Source organism: Podarcis filfolensis, assembly GCF_964270895.1.
Source record: "Podarcis filfolensis genome assembly, chromosome: 2".
In the NCBI taxonomy this organism is placed as follows: domain Eukaryota; kingdom Metazoa; phylum Chordata; class Lepidosauria; order Squamata; family Lacertidae; genus Podarcis; species Podarcis filfolensis.
This window is the reverse complement of record NC_139605.1, coordinates 109337583-109361384: the sequence shown is the minus strand read 5'-3', so window position 1 is coordinate 109361384 and position 23802 is coordinate 109337583. Positions and strand designations below refer to the sequence as shown.

Sequence of the window (23802 nt, the reverse complement as noted above, 5' to 3'; positions counted from 1 at the left end):
GCCCCAGCACACGCGCGCACACACACATCCCGGGTTAAAGGGGCAGCCGGGAGAAGGGGTGCTCTCCGGGAACCGGGAAGAGCCAGAGAGGAAGGGGAGGGCGCCTCGGCGTCGATCTCGTCCTCTCCCCCAGACTACGGCTTGGCTTGGGAGGCGGGGAAGGGGAGGTTGCGGGGTTCGCTCTCTTCCCGAGCAGGTGTGGAGGGATCCGAAGAGGGCAGGCGCTCACCCGGCGTCGCCGCTTTCCTCTCGTCTCTCCCCACAGATCTGCTTCTCCTTCCCTGTCCCAGGCCTGACCATGATGGACCTGAAGGTGGACGAAGAGGAGGTGGAGAACGGGCAGCCGGTGAGCATCGAGGCGTTCGCCAGCAATTCCACGCTGCACGGCCTGTCGCACATCTTCTCGTACGAGCGCTTCTTCGCCAAGCGCGTCTTCTGGACCCTTTGCTTCCTGGGCTCCTTGGCCATGCTGGTCTTCGAGTGCAACGAAAGGATCCAGTACTACTTCCTCTACCCGCACGTCACCAAGCTGGACGAAGTGGCCACTTCCCACATGACCTTCCCGGCCGTCACCTTCTGCAACCTCAACGAGTTCCGCTTCAGCCGGGTGACCAAGAATGACCTGTACCACGCTGGTGAGCTGCTGGCCCTCCTCAATAGTCGGTAGGTCCCAGTGCGGCGGTTGGGTGATGGCGCAGGGCCTCCGTGCCCGCTGAGCGGGGTACCCAAGTGCAAATCGCTTCGGGTTTGCGTTCAACAGTTAGAGCACCTGCGGCCCTCGCACGGTGTGCACCCGATGTGTAGGGGTGTGTGTGTGTGTGTTGGGGGACTTTGTGCACCAAATTGTGTTCTATGGACATGGTTCCTGGACTGGTGCATAAATGGGGAGTTGCCTGTAATCAGAATTTGCTAGCTTGACACCTTTCAAGATGTGCAGTTTTGTATGCCCGGCCACTTGCATGGGCTACACCGCAGGCCCAGAAACACCCTACGTCAGGCTAGATCCAGTGGCATGCGCTGGGCATGCCGCACATGTGGCTTCTTGCAAGTGCTGGACATGCGGGTGAAACACCCCTGGCAATGTGGCACCAGGCACCCCTTTTTTCAGTCATGTTCCTTTAAGACTCTTCAAAACTGATTTATTCCCCTACTGTGGATACAGCTGTGAGCACTGCTTGCACTTCTGATTGCTTCCTTCCTTCAATGCAGCTTTTCACGCTTTTGTGTCTGAAGCCTCATCACACACACACACTTCCCGGTACTTAACAGAGCCGGTCCCTATGGGAACAGGGTAACATTTACGACCAATTGGACAGGCCCTGAAGAAGGCCCCACCCTGGCATTCTTACAGGCACGATCCCTTACAGTTCCCTGCAGGTGTGTTCAAGGAGATCCAGGGATAAGGCCACTAAAACTCACACCTGTGTGTGGCTCTTGCGAGAGGGCAAGAGACCGTTTGGTTTTCTGGAAGGCTGGCTGGCACAGGAGTTATGCAGCGGGAGTTTCTTTGCCTTGTCTCTGTAGCAGAGCTGTGCTGCAGCTGCTCTCTGCTTGTTTTAGTGACTGCTCTTAAGTGCTCCGGAGCACGAACCCTAAAGAAGAACCCCATGTGCATTTCACCGCATCTCATCCAGGCACCTCTCTGCCCTCTGCTGGAGAGAATCGCAACTCCTTGGCAGTGCATCGTGGTCCAATTATATTCTCAACTGCCGAGGGAGGGAGGAAAGTCTTGTTGCTAAGTTTGCATGGGTTTCTAAGTCAGGATGGCCCAGAATTCAGCTCGCTCAAATGCTCTCACATCCCTCTGACTCAACGGGGATGTTGTAAATCGATTCTGTATGGCAGAATCCTGTCCTACCTGGTGCCTGATTTTTTGATTTGTTGTTGACCAGAATCTTGGGCTGTATAAAAAGGCAGTGTTGTGCAGAATGGTCCATTTTGAATGGGGATTCCTTTTTTTAAAAGCCTGCTCCTTATTTCAAAGGCCACTGTGCCATAACATCTGGGCAGATGGCCTCTTGTTTCAGAGCATAATAAACATATGAAGAGCCCAGCTGGATTGGACAAGAAGTCCTAGTTCAGAGTTCCTTTTCCATCCATGGCCAGCCAGAAGCTTCTGGGAAACTTACAAGGCAGCAGCCCATCCCTGGTATCAATGGCCCAAATTTTTGGTATTAATGAAGTGACATAACTGCAGCTGAACATGGAGGGTCTATTTAGCCGTCAGAGCTAATAGCTGTGATAGACATCTCCTCTGTGCATTTGTCTAATAACTCTCCTCTTTCCTCACCCCGAGCTGTCTAAGCTATTTGCTGTTTCTACATCTTGTGCCAGCACAACCCATGTTAAAATTAGCCATTTTGTAGGCAACAGCTGCCTAGGGTCAGGCCGATGGTCTGATCCATTCTACTTCCAGCAGTGGCCAAATCAAAATGGACCAGCAAGCTAAAAGAATGCTGTTCCTCCTGGCTTGTCTCTTTAGATGTTCATGGTCTCTGGAACAGAAGTCCACAGTTTTTGACTGGGCTTGGCAGCTGTTGTCTCAAGTAGTGGGGCTCAGCTTCCTGGTCTACGAAAGTAACATAAGCAATGCCCTTCTTTTTGCGATTATTTCTTGGCAAGGGGGTTTTAGCAAGGAAGAAGCAGCAGGCTGTGTGTGCACATGTTTGAAGCGATGGTTCTCTAATGCAGTTCTCTATGTGCAAAATGTGCCATCTGGTGATGAATCTGGATTTCTGAGAATTGTAGTAAAGTGATATTGTGGGTGGGGGTGGAGCCACATCTCTCCATCCAGCCTTAATGATCGTGAGGTCTCGTGAAAAGCCGGCAGTGTGAAGTCCCAAGGCCTGTGATAATTGCTGGTCTTGCTCTGACTACTCCCGTGGGAACCAGTTATATTCCTTCAGCCATGCAACTTGCTTGCTGCATCTTTCTCCCAATGCACAGTTCCATGCAAAAATATTTCAAATTACGATCCAATGTGTGATGCAGAACACTGCACACAATTAATCACATTTATGCAAAGTAAGCAAAATGTACACATGCCTTGTCAAATTTGCTTGATTTGAGATTTTGTGTTGGAGAACTGGGTTTATTTTATTTTGCGTAACATCTGAGTAGTTTTGTGGCTGGCCCTAGCCATCTCTGAAAGTGGTATCTTTTATTTCTATCAGGCGCTGCGGGACAGATTCTGATCCCCTGGTCCTTGAACCACTAGGGCCACTGGTAGGAGGAGGAGCTTATTGCAGGGAGCTTGAGACTCTGGCATCATAACCTAGAAATCTCCTGGTCCTTGGAATTGGGTCAGCCAGTCAGCCAGCCCTGTACTGCTGGCTGATAAAAACTTCCGAGATCAGCTGCACTCTATGAATAAATGGACAACTCGTTCTAGGTAACGGTGGGATGGATTTGAAGGTGCAAAAGGCTAGGACCCCACTGAGCAGAAGGAGCAGGAGGGTTCCCCAGCGCAGCAGGACTGACTTGCCAGAGTTTGCAATAAGTTTAGTACCATCCAAAACGGGGGTTGCCAACCTTTTGGAGCCCTCAGGCACCTTTGCAAACTGGAGAACTGTTGTGGGCAGCACATACATACACACACACACACACACAAACAACAACAACAACAACAACAACAACAACAACCAAGCACAGCCTGCACTCTGCAATATTGCCTACAATGGAATATTTCTTTCAAGTCTAATTTCCTTTCCCCTCTTTTTTTATTTATTTTTTAAAAAAATTATTGATACAGCAAGAAAAAAGAAAAAACACAAATACCAAATTACACACAGGAATAACCATAGACACATAATTTTCTTAACAAACAATAAAACATATATTGGTCTTGACACTAAAGACCCAACCTCCTGTCTATTCCATATTTCGATTTCATATTACTTATTGCCAATACACACTTTGATCACAATTAAACTTTTTCTTAATATAGCTAATTTCTTATATCTACCTTGCAACTATTACTGAAGTTCCTCGAATACTGCAACAGCATTCTTTCAAGTCTAATTTCAATGGGAGGAGGGCAGGAGGCCTTGTGGGCACGAGGGACGGCCTCTGTGGACACATGTACAATCACAGGGCGCATGTTGGCAACCTGTGGCCTAAAGAGAGGCCATCCCATAAGATCCTTTTTTGTCCAGGATCTAAAGTTTCCCAGTTGCCCCACTGCCTCCAGGCTATTCCTCTGTGCCTGTCTGCTCCAGGAACTTCCCAGTCTTCTGGCATATCATTTATTTTTATTGACTACTATTTTATTATTTGTTAAATTTATGTACCGCCCTTCTTCAAGAGATCTCGGGGCAGTTCACAGAATAAGACACAAGATGAAACACAGTAAATAATTAAACCCAAACAACAAAACAATAACCCCCTCCCCTTTCCACAGCTGCATTTAAAAGGCTGTGGAATATCGATCAGCCAAAGGCCTGGTTGAAGAAGAATGTTTTATTTTTTTAAAGATGCATTTAAGTTTTGAAACACAACAATACACAAGGGAAGTGGAGAGCAACAACTGTGTGGAGCACATTATTGCCGTTGGAATAAAATAAACAGAAGGTTACCTGTACTTTTGCAGACATGTTAATAAAACAGATTCTGCAAAGGGACATTTTGGATGTAAGAGCCAGATATCAATAAAGTAGCCTTGACATATCATTTATTTTTTTAAAAAACCAACCCAAAACATTCACCGCTTTCCACAAAGAAAGAAAGAAATGACTTTTACACACGGGTTAGCAACAAGAAAAATGGCAACCACCACATTCCAGGGACAAGCCATGCTTAGTGGGCTTCAACATCTGAGATGTTGGCACAGTCCTGAGTCTGGCTCTTCCAGGGATTGTGTGAGAATAACAATAGAAGCCAAATTATGTGTCGTCATTCACATAGGCTCCTTAAAGGTAAAGGGACTCCTGACCATTCGGTCCAGTCGTGACCGACTCTGGGGTTGCGGCGCTCATCTTGTTTTATCGGCCGAGGGAGCCGGTGTACAGCTTCCAGGTCATGTGGCCAGCATGACTAAGCTGCTTCTAGCGAACCAGAGCAGCGCACGGAAACGCCATTTACCTTCTGCCGGAGCGGTACCTATTTATCTACTTGCACTTTGATGTGCTTTCGAACTGCTAGGTTGGCAGGAGCAGGGACCGAGCAACGGGAGCTCACCCCATCACGGGGATTCGAACTGCCGACCTTCTGATCGGCAAGTCCTAGGCTCTGTGGTTTCACCCACAGCGCCACCATATAGGCTCCTTAGGCCAATCCATATGCTACATCTGCAGATGTCACTGGCCCCACCCACTACTGAATTCCTCCGTTACGTGCCCTACTGACATCGTAGTTGTCCATAAGGAAGCGGCTCATCCCATACCACAAAGGGGATGCTTGAATTCTCCCACAGATTTCATGTTGCAGAAATGAACCTGAGCTCTGGGCAGATGCGCCCATGTTAGGGAAAGCGAAAGGTGTGAAATACTTAAGAGTCCTCAGGCAGAGCGGTAGAGATGGGTGAATCTGTCAATTTTGGATTCTTATTTTTCCAATCTTAAGTTTGGTTCTCCACATCTCTGCCTTAGTTTGTGAAGTCTTCGCAAAAGTCAGTTAGCAGTCTAGTTCACTTTTCTCCAAAATGACATCTTTTTGCAAGCCATTTCCCTAAAGATAACGTATTGTTTTCATGAATATATGCATTTTTATGCACACAGTCACCTGATGTATGCATCTTTGTAATAATATGTTTTTTATATATACCCTGCTTGGTTTCCCCAGCCACTCTGGGCAGTTTACAGCATATATAAAACATACTAAAATATCAAACCTTAAAAACACCTTTTGTTGTTGCTGCTCCTGGAGAACCACACTGCAAAAGTTGGAGAAGTGTGAAGGTCAGAGGATGGCTGCATTTTGGTTCACAAACTGTTTCAAGAAGTGCAAATTGCCAAGCCAAATTTCTTTCTGATCCATATGCCGGGATTTAGTTGGTTTGCAATTAATAATAATTTTAAAAACCTAAGCCAAAATAACCCAAATTTTCCATCAGGCGCAGAAAATTCCACAGCTGGCATAGATTTAAGCAAACATGCATATATTGTACAGTGGTACCTCGGGTTACATACGCTTCAGGTTACAGACTCCGCTAACCCAGAAATAGTGCTTCAGGTTAAGAACTTTGCTTCAGGATAAGAACAGAAATCGTGCTCCGGTGGCGTGGCGGCAGCTGGAGGACCCATTAGCTTAAGTAGTGCTTCAGGTTAAGAACAGTTTCAGGTTAAGAACGGACCTCCGGAACGAATTAAGTACGTAACCCGAGGTACCACTGTATTATAAAAAAAAGCTCTAACTAAAAAAGAAAGAAAGAAAATAAATGTTTGGGGGAAGGAGAAAGAAAACCCCACCACATTTTTTGCCTTCATTCCTGTTACTCATGTAAAAAAACCAGCCCACCCAGATGTTATACCTTTGCAAGTTGCAGTTGCAGTTTTTAAAGAGAAAAGTAACAGCATAGTCTTGAGATTGCCAGACTGCTCTTGGAAGGAATTGAGACCCGTTGCATATTATCTCAGAGGTAACACGGTGCTTTAATTACACCATGCTTTAATTGCACATATGTCTGTGTGCTGCAAGCTTCTCACAGTCGATTGCCTGTAATGGCAATGTCCCAGAATGCTTCAGACCCTACCCTTCCACGTTGCAGCGCTCCTAGACTGCCCTCTGTCTGCTCCTCTCTTGCACAGGGACACCAGAGGGCATGGTGGCTCCCTGTGGACATAGCAAACAACCCAGCAGACAGGGAGACTCGAATGGACCCATTTCTCCCCTTGGGACTGAGCTGTGCATTTTCCTTCAGGTACGAAATCCCAGACACCCAAATGGCTGACGAGAAGCAGCTGGAGATCCTCCAGGAGAAGGCCAATTTCCGCAACTTCAAGCCGAAACCCTTCAACATGCGGGAATTCTCCGACCGAGCCGGCCACGACATCCAGGAAATGCTGCTTGCCTGCACGTTCCGTGGGACGCCGTGTGACCCCAGTGACTTCAAAGTGGTGAGTCGCCGTTTCTCGGATCCAGTCTCTGGAAAGTGAAAGGCTTTGACTGCTGTGAAACTGCTGGTAGACATGGCTTGGTGCTCGTGTTGGGTGGGGAGGGAAAGTCTGTCCATGGCAGGTGAGATGAAACAGAGGCCAAAATCTGTCAAGAGTAAGAGAGCGTGTATATACAACAAGCGTGTTATCTCTGATGGGCAGAGGGACACAAACCATGTACAAAGGACCGAAGTCAGTCAGGGCCTATAACAGATTTCCTCGTTCTTTTCGGCAGAGCTGAGACCTTGCTGGAGTCTTGGGATGTGTGCATTAAACCTGAGTTGATTGTGTCTGTGGCAACTGTGTGGACATATTGAGGCCTTGTGGTGGACATTTAAGATTTCTGAAGAGTTTGTTTGTGTGCTGATGCAGGGATTTCTATCTTTGTGGATACCACAACAAGATTTAGAGATGCCTTGATTCTCCCCTCCCCAGTCCCAATAAGATGTTGGAGAAAAAGTCCTGTGAGGGAAACTGAGCATTGCTTGCCTTCTCTTCACTCGGCCTTGACATCATAAGGCCTGTGGGGAGAGGCTCGTTGCTACGAAGGCCTCTCCCAGCTGTAGATTTGTATATCTCTTGATATGGAATGGGGTTTGCACCATGCCTGTCTGTTCACCATCTGAATTATTTTGATGCTCGGTGCTATTGGATTGTTGTGGTGACTCATGTGAGCTTTTAAGCGGATGGGCTTGCGTTGCGTGCGATGCTTTATCAGATCTGGAAGAAGGCTACCGGGCGGAGGACCTCGCAATGTGCCTCGGATGCGATTGGGGGAAAACAGAAGGGCAGCCAGCCCGATTTGTGGCTTCTTTTGCGTCAGACTGACAGGGCTTGTGTGCCTCAACCTAGAGGAAAGCAGCACAAAAACTATAGGGAGGCTTCTGTTGTTGTGAGTGTAGCCACCAAGTCACTTAAAACCTCCACCTCAAGATGGACAGTTGCAATAATGGCTCAAGCTCCCTAGCAAGGGAGTTTTGTTTTTAATGAGAGCAGGGGAAGAGGCAGAATTATGTGACTGCTAAAATATATTGCTACCCCCACAGGAGGACTACAGAGAGAGAAAATAAAGTCTGAAAGTGACAGGGATGTGGGCACCAGCACCCTCAAGCAGCATCCTCAGCCCATTGATCATCCATTTGATCCAATCAGATGCACAAACTGGGTTAAGAGGAAGGGTTAGGATGCAAACCTTATAGCTTGTTTATAGTCGTGTCTGACTCTTCATGACCCCATGGACCAGAGCACGCCAGGCACTGCCTCCCAGTTTGGTCAAACTCATGCTGGTAGCTTCGAGAACACTGTCCAACGATCTCGTCCTCTGTCGTCCCCTTCTCCTTGTGCCCTCCATCTTTCCCAACATCAGGGTCTTTTCCAGGGAGTTTTCTCTTCTCATGAGGTGGCCAAAGTATTGGAGCCTCAGCTTCAGGATCTGTCCTTCCAGTGAGCACTCAGGGCTGATTTCCTTCAGAATGGAGAGGTTTGATCCTCTTGCAGTCCATGGGACTCTCAAGAGTCTCCTCCAGCACCATAATTCAAAAGCATCAATTCTTCAGCGATCAGCCTTCTTTATGGTCCATATGGTCCACATGGTCTATATGGTATAGCTAGGGGTGTCTAAACTCTGCACTAAAAGTAACCAATGGTTCATACTGGGTCGTAGCTCCATGGTGTGACATTTTTGTGCGGAAGGTCCCAGGTTCAGTCACTGGCACCTTCAAGAAGGACAAAGAGAGACTCCAATCTTGAAACCCTGGAGAGCTACAGTACTTTCAGCAACTGTTGACAATACTGAGCTGGATGGGCTAACTCAGTAAGAGATGGCTGCACAGAATCTTAGAACTGTAGAGTTGGAAGGGACCATGAGGGACATCTAGTCTACCCCCCAATGCAGGAATCCCCAATGTGGGGCTCAAATACACAACCCTGAGATTAAGTGTCTCAAGATATTTGATTCCTAATTTCTGGCTGGTTGCAGGTGGGTTTTCCAGATAGCTTTTTGCCCCCAAGGGCTTGCCTGGGATTCCACTTGCCATAATGGAGCTGGAAGTATCAAGTATGTAAATTGAACAAAGTTGTCTGCGTTTGTTTGTTTGTTTGTTTGTTTGGCAATAATTGTTTTGCAATGAGAGAGAGGGAGACTGGGCTTCAGGGCCAGCTCACCTGTGAGGCAAGCTGACGCGACTGCCTCAGGCAGCAAGATCAACAGGGACAGCAGATCCTGATGTGGAGCTTTATTCCTCCCTTGTTCCTGATGTAGATCCTCAGTCACCCCTTCTTCCCTGGCAGGGAGGACGCCATTTTGTGGTTCACCTCAGGTGGCAAAATGTCTTGGGCCGCCCCTGCTGGGCTGTCAGTGTGTGTGGTACCTTTCAGGATTATATAGGCAACACCGTGGCATTGCTTTTTTTTAAGCAGGAACTCGCTGGAACTCAGGTGGGTGCTATTGCCATTCTAAGAGAATGAGAGAGGTGTTCATGGTGAGTTCTGGCACCTCTTTTTCTAGAAAATAGTACTGGGCAACAGAGATGGGTATCTGTTTATAGAGCTTATAGACTAAAACTTACAGATACAGTGGTACCTTGGTTCCAGTGGCGTAGCGTCGGTTGTCAGCACCTGGGGCAAGGCAAGTAATTTGCGCCCCCTAACCCGTGGATTTGCGCCCCCTAACCCGTGGATTTGCGCCCCCAACCCATGGATTTGCCCTAACCCCAGATGTTGCGCCCGGTGCGGCCCGCCCCCCCTGCACCCCCCACGCTACGCCACTGCTTGGTTCTAAAATGTAATATGTTCCATAAGTCCGTTCCAAAACCAAAGCATTCCAAAACCAAGGCGGACTTTCCCATAGAAAGTAATGCAAAATGAATTAATCCGTTCCAGACTTTTAAAAACAACCCCTAAAACAGCAATTTAACATGAATTTTACTATCTAATGAGCCCATTGATCCATAAAATGAAAGCAATTATCAATGTACTGTACTATAAAATAAATAAGACGGTATCGTAGATGATAAAAATTAAAAATAATTGTTTTTCTTACCTGCACTGATGATAGTCATTGTTTGGATGGGGGACTTTTATCCATTTCCGCAGTCACACAATCAATCAATCAGTAGCTGAACTGGGTTCCACACAGTCACAAAAATTAATTGAAAAAGCCTCAAAAACAAAAACACAAAATAAATAGCAAAAACAAAAGTGCCAAACTTAATCAGTTCCGGAAGTCCATTTGACTTCTGAAATGTTCAGTAACCAAGGCACAGCTTCTGATTGGTGCAGGTGCCCCGGAAACAATAGCTGACAGCCGCATTGAATGTTCAGCTTCCAAAAAACATTCGAAAACTGGAACTTACTTCCAGGTTTTCGGAGTTTGAGAACCAAGGCGTTTGAGAACCGAGGTAGTTGGAAACAATACAGGGAGGGAAAGAGAAATGTGAGCTGTTGTTACCTGAACCTTGTTTATAACTGGGAATGGAGATGAAGAGGATAAGTCAAAGGCCCGTGTGGGGAAAGTGGGGCTTGAGGAGGATGGATCTGAAGGAAGGGAGAGCGGTGGTGCCATGTACACATCACAGAGAGGCAGCTGCGCATGTAAGGAGCAGCAAGGGGGAACAGGCAGAGATCATTTGAGAAAGCGGGAAGAGACCTTCAGTAGGCGGAGAAGGTGAGAGAGCTGGAGGAGAGACGTAAAGAGAATATAAAGGAGCAGGAATATAAAGAGGGAAAACAAAAGAGGCAGAAGGGAGCAAGGTGGGGCAAGGCCACGGATCTCTTTAAATGTAAGGACAAGGACCCCAAAGGGGATGGGAAGCCAACAAAAGGCACCAAAAGGAACATCACATGCTCTGAGTGACAAGAGAGGTAAATATTTTTGACAGCAGAGGTTTGGAATAGAAGCGAGATGACGGAGGGAACGAGGAAGTCTGAAGTTGAGGTTGCTGCAACAGTCAAGGTGGGAGATGACTACTTAGGCATGGACCAGAATTTGACCCGGGGCAGAGAAAAATTGGGGGGGGGGGTTATGTTGTGCTGGCACTGTCCTCCCACTGGGGTGATGCTGGCTTGCTGGCTTTCAAGATTTCCCCAGCAATCAAGCCTGCTTTTATTTCCCTAAGGGCTTCTTAAAAAAATACATATTGAAAAGGAAAAGACATGTATGATCTGTTGTCTCTTTCTGGTTACTGAGTGCTGAGTGCAGTCTTGATCTTTGCACTAATGTGGTGCAATAGCAGAAATGTGCCTTCTTCCTTGTGGCTTGAGGAATTAGATGCCCGTATTTAGGGAGAATATACCCTGAAGGAGCAAAAGTCTTCTGTGCTAGGGAGGAGGCACAAGGCAGAATACCACACCGGTTGTAGGCTTGCATGCGGAAAAGTGGACAAGAGATCCCATACTTTCAGCGTCCTGAGTGGTTAGATCACACTTGCTGTACAGCTGCTACCACTGGCTTCTCCTGGCTGTGATTACATTCAGCAGTAGCATGGTGCTGGCTGTCTACAAAGCAGTATATTATTTATACCCCGCCCATCTGGCTGGGCTTCCCCAGCCACTCTGGGCGGCTTCCAAAAAAATATTAAAATACTGTAATACATCAAACATTAAAAGCTTCCCTAAACAGGGCTTCCTTCAGATGTCTTCTAAAAGTCTGGTAGTTGTTGTTCTCTTTGACATCTGGTGGGAGGGCGTTCCACAGGGAGGGCACCACCACCAAGAAGGCCCTCTGCCTGGTTCCCTGTAACTTGGCTTCTCGCAGTGAGGGAACCGCCAGAAGGCCCTCGGTGCTGGACCTCAGTGTCCGGGTAAAACGATGGGGGTGGAGACGCTCCTTCAGATATACTGGACCGAGGCCATTTAGGGCTTTAAAGGTCAGCACCAACACTTTGAATTGTGCTGGGAGCCAATGTAGGTCTTTCAAGACCGTTGTTATATGGTCTCGGCAGCCACTCCCAGTCACCAGTCTAGCTGCCGCATTCTGGATTAGTTGTAGTTCCCAGGTCACCTTCAAAGGTAGCCTCACGTAGAGCGCACTGCAGTAGTCCAAGCGGGAGATAACCAGAGCATGCACCACTCTGGCAAGGCAGTGGGACCAGAGTCCCCCTGGCATGGGACCAGGATGTTTGGAGGGCAGTTTCTTCTAGGGTTGGGCGATAAATCGATTTGAAGTCGATACAGTGGTTCCCTGCTTCTTGAACTTAATCTGTTCCGGGAGTCCATTTGACTCCCGAAACCATTCAAAAACCAAGGCACGGCTTCCAATTGGCTGCAGAAGCTTCTTGCACTCAAGCGGAAGCCGTGTCGGACGTTCGGCTTCCAAAAAAAGTTTGCAAACCAGAACACTTACTTCCGGGTTTGCATCGTTCGGGAGCTAAGCCGTTCGAGTACCAAGGTACCAGTGTATTGTGATACTGGTTTCATAATTTTTGACCTGGCAATATGCAGTGGTACCTTGGTTTTCAAACGTCTCCATTGACGAACATTTCGGTTTACGAACGCCATAAACCTGGAAGTAAGTGTTTCGGTTTTCGAACATGCCTCGGAAGTCGAACATGCCACCCGGCTTCTGCTGAGTGCGAGATCCTGAGGCCTAGCTGTCGGTTGTTGAGTTTTTGGTTTTCGAACATTTCAGAACTTGAATGGTCTTCTGGAATGGATTACGTTCAAAAATCAAGGTACACTGTACAGTCATATCTTGGGTTAAATATGCTTCAGGTTGAGCATTTTCAGGTTGCGTTCCGCGGTGACCCAGAAGTAATGGAACAGGTTACTTCTGGGTTTCGCTGCTCGTGCATGCGCAGACGTTCAAAATGACGTCATGTGCATGCGCAGAAGCGGTGAATTGCGACATGCACAGACGCGGGTTGCGTTCTGCTCAGAATGCGAACGGGGCTCTGGAACAGATCCCATTCTCATCCAGAGGTACCACTGTTTTGCGAATCATGATGTGTTTGTTTGTGTGTGTGTGTGTGCGCGCGCTATGCGGAAATCACAATGTGGGGAAAACCGTGAAGCCAGCCAATGCGTCTCTCGATTCCTGCAGCCCCTGTTAACTCTGCCTGCTCAGCAATCCCTTCCCTCCTGCAGGAGGCAGCGAGTCCCAAGAGCAGGCGCCAGCAAAAATCACGATGCGGGAAAAACCGTGAAGCCAGCCAGTGCCTCTGCATAGCTCCATCCTTATTTCAGGCATTGTGATATATTGGTATATTGTGATGTTCAGGCTGGTGATAGATCGCAGTGTTGAAAACCAGATACTGCCCTGCTCTAGCCTCTTCCAATTCAAATCATGCTCCCTCTCTGCACTGAACATCGGAGACCCTGCAATGTGTTCCATTCCTCTTCAGAGGCACAAGGCAGGGCCTTTTCAGTTGTGGCACCCAGGTTGTGGAACTCCACCCTCTAGAAGGGCTCAGTTGGCCCCCACCCTGCTAAGACTCGGAGGAGGACTGTAGCTCAGTGGCAAAGCATTTGTTTTCCATGCAAAAGATATCCGGTAGGGCTGGGAAGGACTCCTGCCCCAAGGTTTCTGCCATTCATTTCAGTAGCAGTACAGAGCTAGATAAACCGATGTTCTGACTCTGTATCAGGCAGCTCCCTGCATTTTTTAAAAATTGCTTTTTGTTTCGGTTTGAAGTTTAATCTCCCTGTGTTGATTATGCTTTGTTTTGTTCTGCTCCTGGCTTTTATTCTGTTTAATTGATGTCATTGTGTGCCGTTTGCTTTGTCGCAAGCCGCTTTGAGGCCCCGTTTTAAGGAGAAACGGCAGCATCTCGACTTATTTTACAAAATAAAAGAGCGATGGGAATGTCTTAGCTGAGAGGAAGAGCAGAACCAGAAGCTGTTGGTAGCTATGGGGTCAGATCAGTAGGAGCAAGTGCCCCAAACTCCTTCCCCTAAATGTGAGCCAGGAGCTTTTGCAAATCTCTCTTAACCATTTCAGAGCAAGGAGAGAGCCCCGCTGAATAGGGATCGACGTTTTGGCTGCCTCCCCAAATTAAACCATTAGCTAATGCGACTGTAGGACAGAGTGGAGAGGAGGAGATAGGATCAAGCAGACGTTTGTCCCTTTGCTGAGCAGCTGCATCTCCTAGCCATAGGAAGATTCACATCTAAGCACACCCAGTTTATAAACCAGGGTCCTCATTGTGCACACGTAAAACCCTCTCAGGAAAGCAGCAATCGTATTGATCATCCATGGGGCTAAATGCCCTCCTTCCGGCCCTCCGAACAGCTGACAGGCCCCGTGGCTGCTTGTCTAGGGGGAGGAACGCCAAGTGTGCAGCCCTGACAGCAGGATCTGGGGAGAAACTGAATGCACAACACCCATTTGCACATACAGTCACGGGAATCCACAGGACTATGCCTGGTCCATAATCCCAATTACCAGCTTTCCTGGGAGAAGGAGATGCGTTCCCGTTGAGAGGTTCCTTAACCTGGAAGTCTTTCCAGTTGGCCACCAGAAAACATTCTGCACATTCTCTGAAGCACCTGGCCTTAAGCATACAGTGGTACCTTGCAAGACGAAATTAATTCGTTCTGCGAGTTTTTTCGTCTTGCGAATTTTTCGTCTTGCGAAGCACGGATTCCCTGGGTATTAACGGTTTTAAGAAAAAGGAAACAAACTCGCAAGACGTTTTCGTCTTGCGAAGCAAGCCCATGGGGAAATTTGTCTTGCGAAGCAACTCAAAAAACGAAAAACTCTTTCGTCTTGCGAGTTTTTCGTCTTATGAGGCATTCGTCTTGCAAGGTACCACTGTATTATGATTTCACATATTCTATGCCAGCGCTTAGACTTTCAGAACAAGTTCCAGGGCTCTCTTTTGAAACTCAGCCCTGATCGAATCAAGCTGTATTAGCTCTTGGCTTGTTCATCCAGATTCTGATGTTTTGAAAAATCCTGAGCCACACCTGAATGTATCACTCAGTGCATCATGATATTTGTGTTTTATATTTTTACGTTCTGAATTTTATCCTGTGAACCGCCCTAAGACTTACGGGGATAGGGCGGTATACAAATTTTAATAATAATATAGAGAAGGAGGAATGGCCACACTTTGCCAGCAGATCCCGGGACTGGATACAACAATTTAAAATTCAGAGCTAGAAACGGTTAAAACAGATTACAGATGGTGGCTGACAGATTGAGGTTGAATTCTGACAAGAAGTACTGTTTTGGGGGGACTCCCTGGTCCTGAATGCGGTAAATGTGCCCCTGAAGGACCAGGTGCACAGCCTGGGAGTCATTTTGGACTCACAGCTGTCCATGGAGGCGCAGGTCAATTCTGTGTCCAGCGTAGCTGTCTACCAGCTCCATCTGGTATGCAGGCTGAGACCCTACCTGCCCATAGACTATCTTGCCAGAGTGGTGCATGCTTGCCAGCAGCTGCATGTGGAGGAGCGGAGACGCGAACCCAGTTCCCCAGATTACGAGTCAACCGCTCTCAACCACTACACCACACTGGCTCTCTTGAGGCCAGCCCCCGCCAGCTACACTCCCAGGCCCAGAGCATCGCCAAGCATTTGTGAGTCTAACTAGTTAACCAAGGTGCTTGGCACCTGCTGAAGGGGGAGTCGGGCTCATCCTTCTGCAGTGGAGCATAGCAGCACAAACATCTCAAGGCAACGCGGAAAGAGCTTTATCTCCCGTTGCAGAGGCTGGGCACTAAGGCATATCAATTGCTTGGCTGCTACTTCTGGCCAGAGGGCGGGGAGAAAACTTACTGGTGAGTTCCTTCTCTTCCATGCATCAAATCTCTTCCTATCTCTGTCCTTTTATCTGCCCTGTCCAGCACTCCAATCTTGGCTCGCAGTCTCCACCGCCACCATGCTTCTCTCAGTGTCTGGTGTTTGTGACCTTTTCTATATACCATTCCTCCCCACCCCTTTTGCATACCCTCCACCATTTCACCGATGAAAACAGGAGCAGCCTATTCCACCATCAGCAGCATCATTTTACTATTTGTACCCCACCCATCTGACTGGGTTGCCCCAGCCACTCTGGGCAGCTTCCAACGTATATAAAAACATAATGAAACATCAAACATTAAAAAAAACCCTTCCCTATACAGGGCTGCCTTCAGATGTCTTCTGAAGGTTGTGTAGTTACTTATCTCCTTGGCTCAGGGGTTGCATAACTCCATACCCTCTCTGATGAAAATAGGGACGTCCTAAGGAAAAGCGGGACATTCCGGGATCAGATCAGAAACCGGGATGGCTTCTGTAAATCCGGAACTGTCCCTGGAAAATAGGGACACTTGGAGGGTCTGCTTTCCCTGGAAATGTGCTCTAATGATAGGCAGGTCTCCTTGCAAAAGGCCTGCAAAGGCAGCAGAAATATGTGGGGGGGGGAGAAGCGCAGCACAAGGGGGCTCCCCTCTTTTTCATCTCCGCCGCCTCCTTCTCCCAGAGTGGTGCTATAATGAGATGTCATCCCCCGAAAATCCAGCCAGAGTGAGCGAGACAAACGACAAGACAGAGAAACATAAATAGACACGCAGGCGCTTGGCGTATCAGTGGAATACAATTTCCAGTCTCTCGCTGGCGCTTTGTCACCCGCTGCCTCCGTTCCCCTCACCCGGTGCACCCTCGCCCCTCCCTGGGCCAGCATTTGTTTCGTGCCGCCGCCGACACACAAGAGCCGGCACACGATAGGCTCGGTGTTGCTCTCTGTCTCGCTAGGTTCAGCTGGAAAATTATATGGTAACGGTGCTGCGCTGCAGGAAAGTTGGCAGATAAACGCCACGGAGGGAGATGGTGTCGCTTACAAGAGATCAGTCCTCTCCACTGCTCCAGGTAGGAGGCACAGCGTCGCCTCTTCCCTTCTGCTTTGTGGTCCTCATTGTTTCCCGTGAACACACACACACAAGCGGAGGCATGCAGCAGAGTACAACCAGCCACCTCTCTCTGTGATCAGTGCTCAAACAGCAAACAAATCTGGAAGAGACACAACTGCAAAGCATTCGCAGCCGATGTGAGATGCAACACTTCTGGATCAAAGGACTAGCTTCCTGTGTCTTTGGTGGTTGGGCTCAGGTGTACAGAGAGCCAGGCACAGTTTGTTTGTGTGTAGTTTTTTTTTAAGGAGATAGGAAGATGAATAAAGCCCATTTGGGCTCTTCGTATAAATCCTAGTTGGTATTAAAGGGAAAGGGTAAAGGGACCCCTGGCCATTAGGTCCAGTTGTGACCGACTCTGGCGTTGCAACGCTCATCTCGCTTTATTGGCCGAGGGAGCCGGCGTACAGCTTCCGGGTCATGTGGCCAGCATGACTAAGCTGCTTCTGGCGAACCAGAGCAGTGCACGGAAACACCGTTTACCTTCCCGCCGGAGCGGTACCTATTTACAGTGGTGCCTCGCAAGACGAAATTAATTTGTTCTGCGAATTTTTTCGTCTAGCGAATTTTTCGTCTTGGGAAGCACGAAATCCCATAGGAATGCATTGAAAATCAATTAATGTGTTCCTATGGTCAAAAAAAGTCCAAACAAAGCCAAATTTGGTACAACAAGAGTTTATTAAGTGCTCTTTAAAGTCACACATATTGTAAAGAGCATTTCAAAATTCAAACCCAGAAATTTTTTAAAAAAACAGTAGAGTGGCCCAATGGTCACAGAAAATCATAAAAATGCAGAAAAAAAACACACAAGCTTCCAGATTCTTGCAAACCCCTCCCCAACACCAAGTCCTTGAATTCCAAACACCCCAACCCAAAATCCAACCCCCCAAAAAAAAGTTTTAAAAGCTTAACTTACCAAATGGCTGCAAAAGAAGTTTTGGAAAAGCTTCAAAAATCACCAAAGTCTTTAAAAACCTCAAAAAAGGCTACTATGTACACTGCGTTCTATGAGTTGCTCCTCGAAGTCAAGTCGCAACTGTGTTAACGGTGTTAAGAAAAAGGAAACAAACTTGCAAGACGTTTTCGTCTTGCGAAGCAAGCCCATAGGGAAATTCGTCTTGCGAAGCAGCTCATAAAACGGAAAACCCTTTCGTTTAGCGAGTTTTCCGTCTTGCGAGGCATTCGTCTTGCGGGGCACCACTGTATCTACTTGCACTTTGACGTGCTTTCGAACTGCTAGGTTGGCAGGAGCAGGGACCGAGCAACAGGAGCTCACCCCGTCATGGGGATTTGAACCGCTGACCTTCTGATCGGCAAGTCCTAGGCTCAGTGGTTTAACCCACAGCGCCACCCTCCCAATTGTTTTTCTTTTTAAAAAAATCTGTTAGTACAGCAACCCTGTGCGTGTCTATTGGGTTCAAGCGCAGAGAGTCTTGCTCCCAAGTAAGCGTGCCTAGGATCGCAGCTCCAGTCTGCATACAATTGCATACGAGGGGGACGGGAAACACTTGTTCCAGTTCAGTGGTAAAGCAACACACTTTGCGTACAAAAGGTTCCGGGTTCAACTCCTGCCATCTCGAGGTAGGGCTGGGAAAGGCTCACTGCCTGAAACCCTGGAGAGGGGCTGCCAGCTGCTGTGGATGGTGCTGAGCTACCAATTGGATCATAGAATGGTAGAGTCAAAAGGGACACAAGGGTCATCCAGTCCAGCCCGCTGCAATGCATGGAGTATTACCTTCCATGAGACACTCTCCCTTCTTTCTCTCTTTAACAGGAGGGGGCGCCTCTTCTGATATGGTGTTTGCCATCTTTTGTTTTTTTCTCTTTTTTAATATAAAGACTTGTGCAGTGGAACCTTGGTTCTCAAACAGCTTAGTTCTCAAACAAATCGGCTCCCGAAAGCCGAAAACCCAGAAGTAAGTGTTCTGGTTTGTGATCGTTTTTCGGAAGTTGAACATCCGACGCGGCTTTTGCTTGAGTGCAGGAAGCTCCTGCAGCCAATCGAAAGCAACGCCTTGGTTTTTGAACGGTTTTGGGAGTCAAACAGACATCTGGAATGGATTGAGTTCGAGAACCAAGGTATCAGTGTACAGTGGTACCTCGGGTTAAGTACTTAATTCATTCCAGAGGTCCGTACTTAAAACTGAAACTGTTCTTAACCTGAAGCACCACTTTAGCTAATGGGGCCTCCTGCTGCTGCCGCGCCGTGGGAGCACGATTTCTGTTCTCATCCTGAAGCAATGTTCTTAACCTGAAGCACTATTTCTGAGTTAGCGGAGTCTGTAACCTGAAGCGTATGTAACCCTAGTTACCACTGTATTTGAAATCTCTCTCTCTCTCTGTGTGTGTGTGTGTGTGTGTGTGTGTGTGTAAAATCACCTGCCTTGGTTAATCAGGAGACACTTAGCCATCTCTCAAAACATTCACAATTGATGGATTTTATCATTTCGGTAAGCAGCCGCATCAGATTCTAACTTGTTATCGTCTCTTGCTCGGGGATTAAATCCTAAAAAGAAAAGAAACCCAGAGAGCTGCTGAGGAGGCAGCCCCCTGGAGCCCGTGACTGCAAACTGGACCTGTGACTAAGCCCTGGGGAGCACTGGCTCAAATTAAGCCTGGGGGATAACGCAGTGGTTCCAGCATCAGCAAATGCTGGCTGCTACTGCGAGACCATTTCCATTGCGGACGGAGGCTCCAGTCTTTATCAGCTACAGCGAGGTAGGCAAAGGCTCTAAGGGCTGGCCGCACGCCCTCCAGCCAAAGGAAAACAATAGCTACAATTCGATCCAGAAATGGCTGCCTTGATGGAGCCTGTTCCTGTTGCTTCACAATTTACGTAACAGCTGGATTCTGTCAGCAGGACTGGACCTGCTATTAGGCAGAGTGAACTGACCGCCTCCGATTGCAGATTCTGGGGGATATGGGGCAGGGAGAGGAGAAATAGGGCCACATCTTAAAGGGCAGTGTTGTGTGTGCTACGTGGTCTGCCCTTTGCCTCTGACGCTAGCTACCCTCGGTTGGGGTAAAGGATGCTCTCTCTATCCTTATTTCACCAGGATTGAAAGAAGATGCAGTTGGCAGTCCAGTCCGGTAGGCTTTAAATAATCTTGTCCTTTGCCTCGGGCAGGAGAAAAGTCTAGGGCCAGGCCTGTCTATGAGTATCCCACTCAATGTTTGCAGCGATAAACCCGTGAAGTTTGAAAGGAAAATGCATCTTGCCAAATATACAGGAACAACTGTGTCATAAAGCCCCTTTAGCAGTGTTTGGTGGGGTAACAGGGGCAGTTGCCCTGGGCGCAAAATTATTAGGAGCACAACATTTCAAAATAGCATACCCTTCCCCTCTGTCTGTGCCTCTCTCGAGAGGCGGGGGGGCCTCAAATCCCACCCACCCTGGTCCCACAATTGCACTCCCGCGATCTCTTTCCCCTCCTAAATCCTTTGCTTCTTCCATCAGGTGAAAGGTACGTATTTTGTTGTGCTGTTTATATTATTCTTTTTTTAATGTCGTTGTTCTCGTTATTTTGGCCGGTGGCTGCAATCTGAACTGAAGGTGGAAAGGGAGAAATGGGTGGTAGGGACCAATCAAGAAGGTGGCTGGGTGGCTGCAGCTGCCATGCCGGTGCTGTCACAGGTTAGAGGGCGCAATACTTGTCTTGCCCCAGGCACTGGCAACCCACGCTAGGCCACTGCCCTTGAGCCCAGCATTCTGTTTACTTTCAGTCACCTGTGAGAAGCTTCTGCGAAGTTCCTAAGCAGGATATGAAAGCATTAGCTGCCCCAACCTGCACCTGGAGGTTTTATTTAACAGTTCATTTTTAAAGGCATTGTCACGGAACTGCCATCAGCTCAGAGGCGAGAGGTGGAAGGGCAGTTGGGTTACAGGGAGCCTCCGAAGATCGTGCGAAGCAGCTCTTCCTCCGTGAGGAGAGAAGCCCCGCCTCCAGTGGGGAAGGGATGCAGGGCTCGGAAGATGCTAGAGAGAGTCGCAACACCGGGCCTGAGCAAAGCGGGGGGAGGCAGGTCCCCCTTTGCCCACACCCTGTCTGCGCAGTTGGTTTATGCGCAGAGAGGGGAGGTGTAGGATGGGGGTCAAAAGACTGCTATGCTGGGGAAAGTTTAAGGACCGCCCACTCCCAGATTCTGCTAGCGACTGAGCAGACATGGACTTGAGACGACGCTCTGCACTGTAAATGTTTTGTACAGATAATAAAGCCCTGAAAAGACGAGTGGGAGTCTTGCCTGTTTGCTCTCAAGCAACCATGCCAGCACACACACATAACAGGCATGTTTTATTTTAAAAAAATCTAAAGAAAACATAAATAATTGCAAACAACGAGGAAAAGAAATTTTTGAACTGCTTTTGGTGAAACATTCACTTCTTTAAAGGCCCACAGATTTATTTCCACCTTTAAAGTTGTTTGCTACAGCAGACTTACCAATGGAACCTTGAAATATGGAACCACTGGAAGCATGAAGTGGCACAAGTTGAGAGTTCTTATCTCTCTTTATATCAACAGTGGAAAGGTTTTGGGAACATTTAAAGGGGCTTCTCAGCAGTGATGGGAAGTGGTGAGGTGAAGGTTTGCTGTTAGGGTTAGCAGCCCAGACTGGAGTCTGACCGTGGTGACGAGGCAGTCTGGGTTTTTCTGTACCTGTTCCTAGATTCCCCACTAACCCTAAAGTGAGGCTTTAATTAACTCTCCCCTGTTTACCATTGAGAAGCCACTCAAGATGCATATAGATTTAATTACACTTGTCAATAGCAACATACTGACCCTGTGTTTAGTAAAAGAAACAACCTCATTGCCTGAGAAACTGAAGCACAACCAGGACATAATACGCTCTGGGCGGTTCATAACAAACCCTCCAAGTGTCCCTATTTTCCAGGGACAGTCCTGAATTTACAGAAGCCGTCCCGGTTTCTGATTTGATCCCAGAATGTCCCGCTTTTCCTTAGGACATCCCTATTTTCATCAGAGAGGGTATGGAGTTATGCAATCCCTGAGCCAAGGAGATAACTAACTATGCAACCTTTAGAAGACATCTGAAGGGAAGCTTTTTTAATGTTTAATGTTTTATTATGTTTGTATGTACAGTGGTACCTCGAGTTAAGTACTTAATTCGTTCCGGAGGTCCGTTCTTAACCTGAAACTGTACTTAGCCTGAAGCACCACTTTAGCTAATGGGGCCTCCCGCTGCCACCGTGCCGCCGGAGCACGATTTTTGTTCTCGTCCTGAAGCAAAGTTTTTAACCCGAGGTAATATTACTGGGTTAGCAGAGTCTGTAACCTGAAGTGTATGACACCTGAAGCGTATTTAACCTGAGGTACCACTATACACTATACTGTATAGTGGTACCTCCGGTTGCGAACGGGATCCGTTCCGGACACCCGTTATCAACATGAAAAGAGCGCAATCCGCAGCGGCGCATCTGCGCACGCGCGGGTTGCAGTTCACTTCTTCTGCACATGCACATGACATCATTTTGCGCTTCTGCACATGCGCGAGTGGCGAAACCCGGAAGTAACCCTTTCCGGTACTCCCAGGTCACCGTGGGACGTAACCTGAAAGAAAGTACAGTGGTACCTTGGGTTACATATGCTTCAGGTTACGTACGCTTCAGGTTACACACTCTGCTAACCCAGAAATAGTGCTTCAGGTTAAGAACTTTGCTTCAGGATGAGAACAGAAATTGTGCTCCCACGGCGCGGCAGCAGCAGGAGGCCCCATTAGCTAAAGTGGTGCTTCGGGTTAAGAACAGTTTCAGGTTAAGTACGGACCTCCAGAACGAATTAAGTACTTAACGCGAGGTACCACTGTACTGGATATAACATGAGGTATGACTGTATGTTGGAAGGTGCCCAGATTGGCTGGGGCAACCCAGTCCAATGGGCAGGGTATCATCATCATCATTAAACAAGACATCCCTATTTTCATCGGAGTAATGTTGGAGGGTATGTTATAAGAGCATTTTCCTAAATGCCTAACCAGGAAGCTCGGTCATCAACTCATCTCTGTTCCCTGGGTCTACCAGCCATTCCTTAGCAGGATAGATTTGGGGAAGGGGAGCAAGGAGGTACATGCATGTTTGCTACAGGAAGCCACATCAGTCCTCAGCTCTACACCAAGGCCACAGAAGTAGCTGGTCCTTAACCAAGGGTCCCTGTCGTTCTGAGCCGCAGCAGGTGGCAAGAGCCTGCAGGGGGACAGAGGCAGCAGTGTCTCGGTCTCAAAGCTGGCCTGTGCAAAAGAGCGGGATAAACACAGGGTGGCTCAGGGTGTTTAAATACATGGTGAACTTTCAGGCTGACCTACGGCCCGGGGCTCACAGAGCCATAAAAAGGCCAGATTCTTCAGCCGGAAAAATCCAATTTATGCAAAATGCAACGGGTGGCTCTGGGTGTTGGAAGGGAGGGGGGAATTCATCAAGGGGGCGCGTGAATTCTGTATAGATAGGGAACTGCCTCTCCAGCATTTGTGTGAGGCTCCTGGGTGTATCAGAGCCAGTTTCTGTGAGATATTTTATTTATCAAGAGATAAATACCTTCCCAGGGACGTGGGTGGTGCTGTGGGTTAAACCACAGAGCCTAGGACTTGCCGATCAGAAGGTCGGCAGTTCAAATCCCCGCGACGGGGTGAGCTCCCGTTGCTTGGTCCCTGCTCCTGCCAACCTAGCAGTTCAAAAGCACATCAAAGTGCAAGTAGATAAATAGGTACCGCTCCGGCGGGAAGGTAAACGGCGTTTCCGTGCGCTGCTCTGGTTCGCCAGAAGCGGCTTAGTCATGCTGGCCACATGACCTGGAAGCTGTACGCCGGCTCCCTTGGCCAATAAAGCGAGATGAGCACCGCAACCCCAGAGTTGGCCACGACTGGACTTAATG

At 48.1% G+C, this 23802-nt stretch overlaps 1 protein-coding gene across 2 annotated transcripts in view; it reads left to right on the top strand.

Moving 5' to 3' along the window:
• ASIC1 (acid sensing ion channel subunit 1) overlaps positions 1-23802 on the top strand; it is a 211956-nt gene that overhangs the window by 890 nt on the left and 187264 nt on the right. The window contains exons 2-3 of one of the 2 annotated variants that reach the window (XM_083598804.1): positions 291-663; positions 6857-7052. In XM_083598804.1, coding sequence (XP_083454930.1) covers positions 299-663; positions 6857-7052 — 561 coding nt within the window. In that variant the 5' untranslated portion in view covers positions 291-298. Of the gene's footprint in view, positions 1-265; positions 664-6856; positions 7053-23802 lie in introns of both variants that reach the window. The other variant, XM_083598803.1, reaches the window with a different exon arrangement.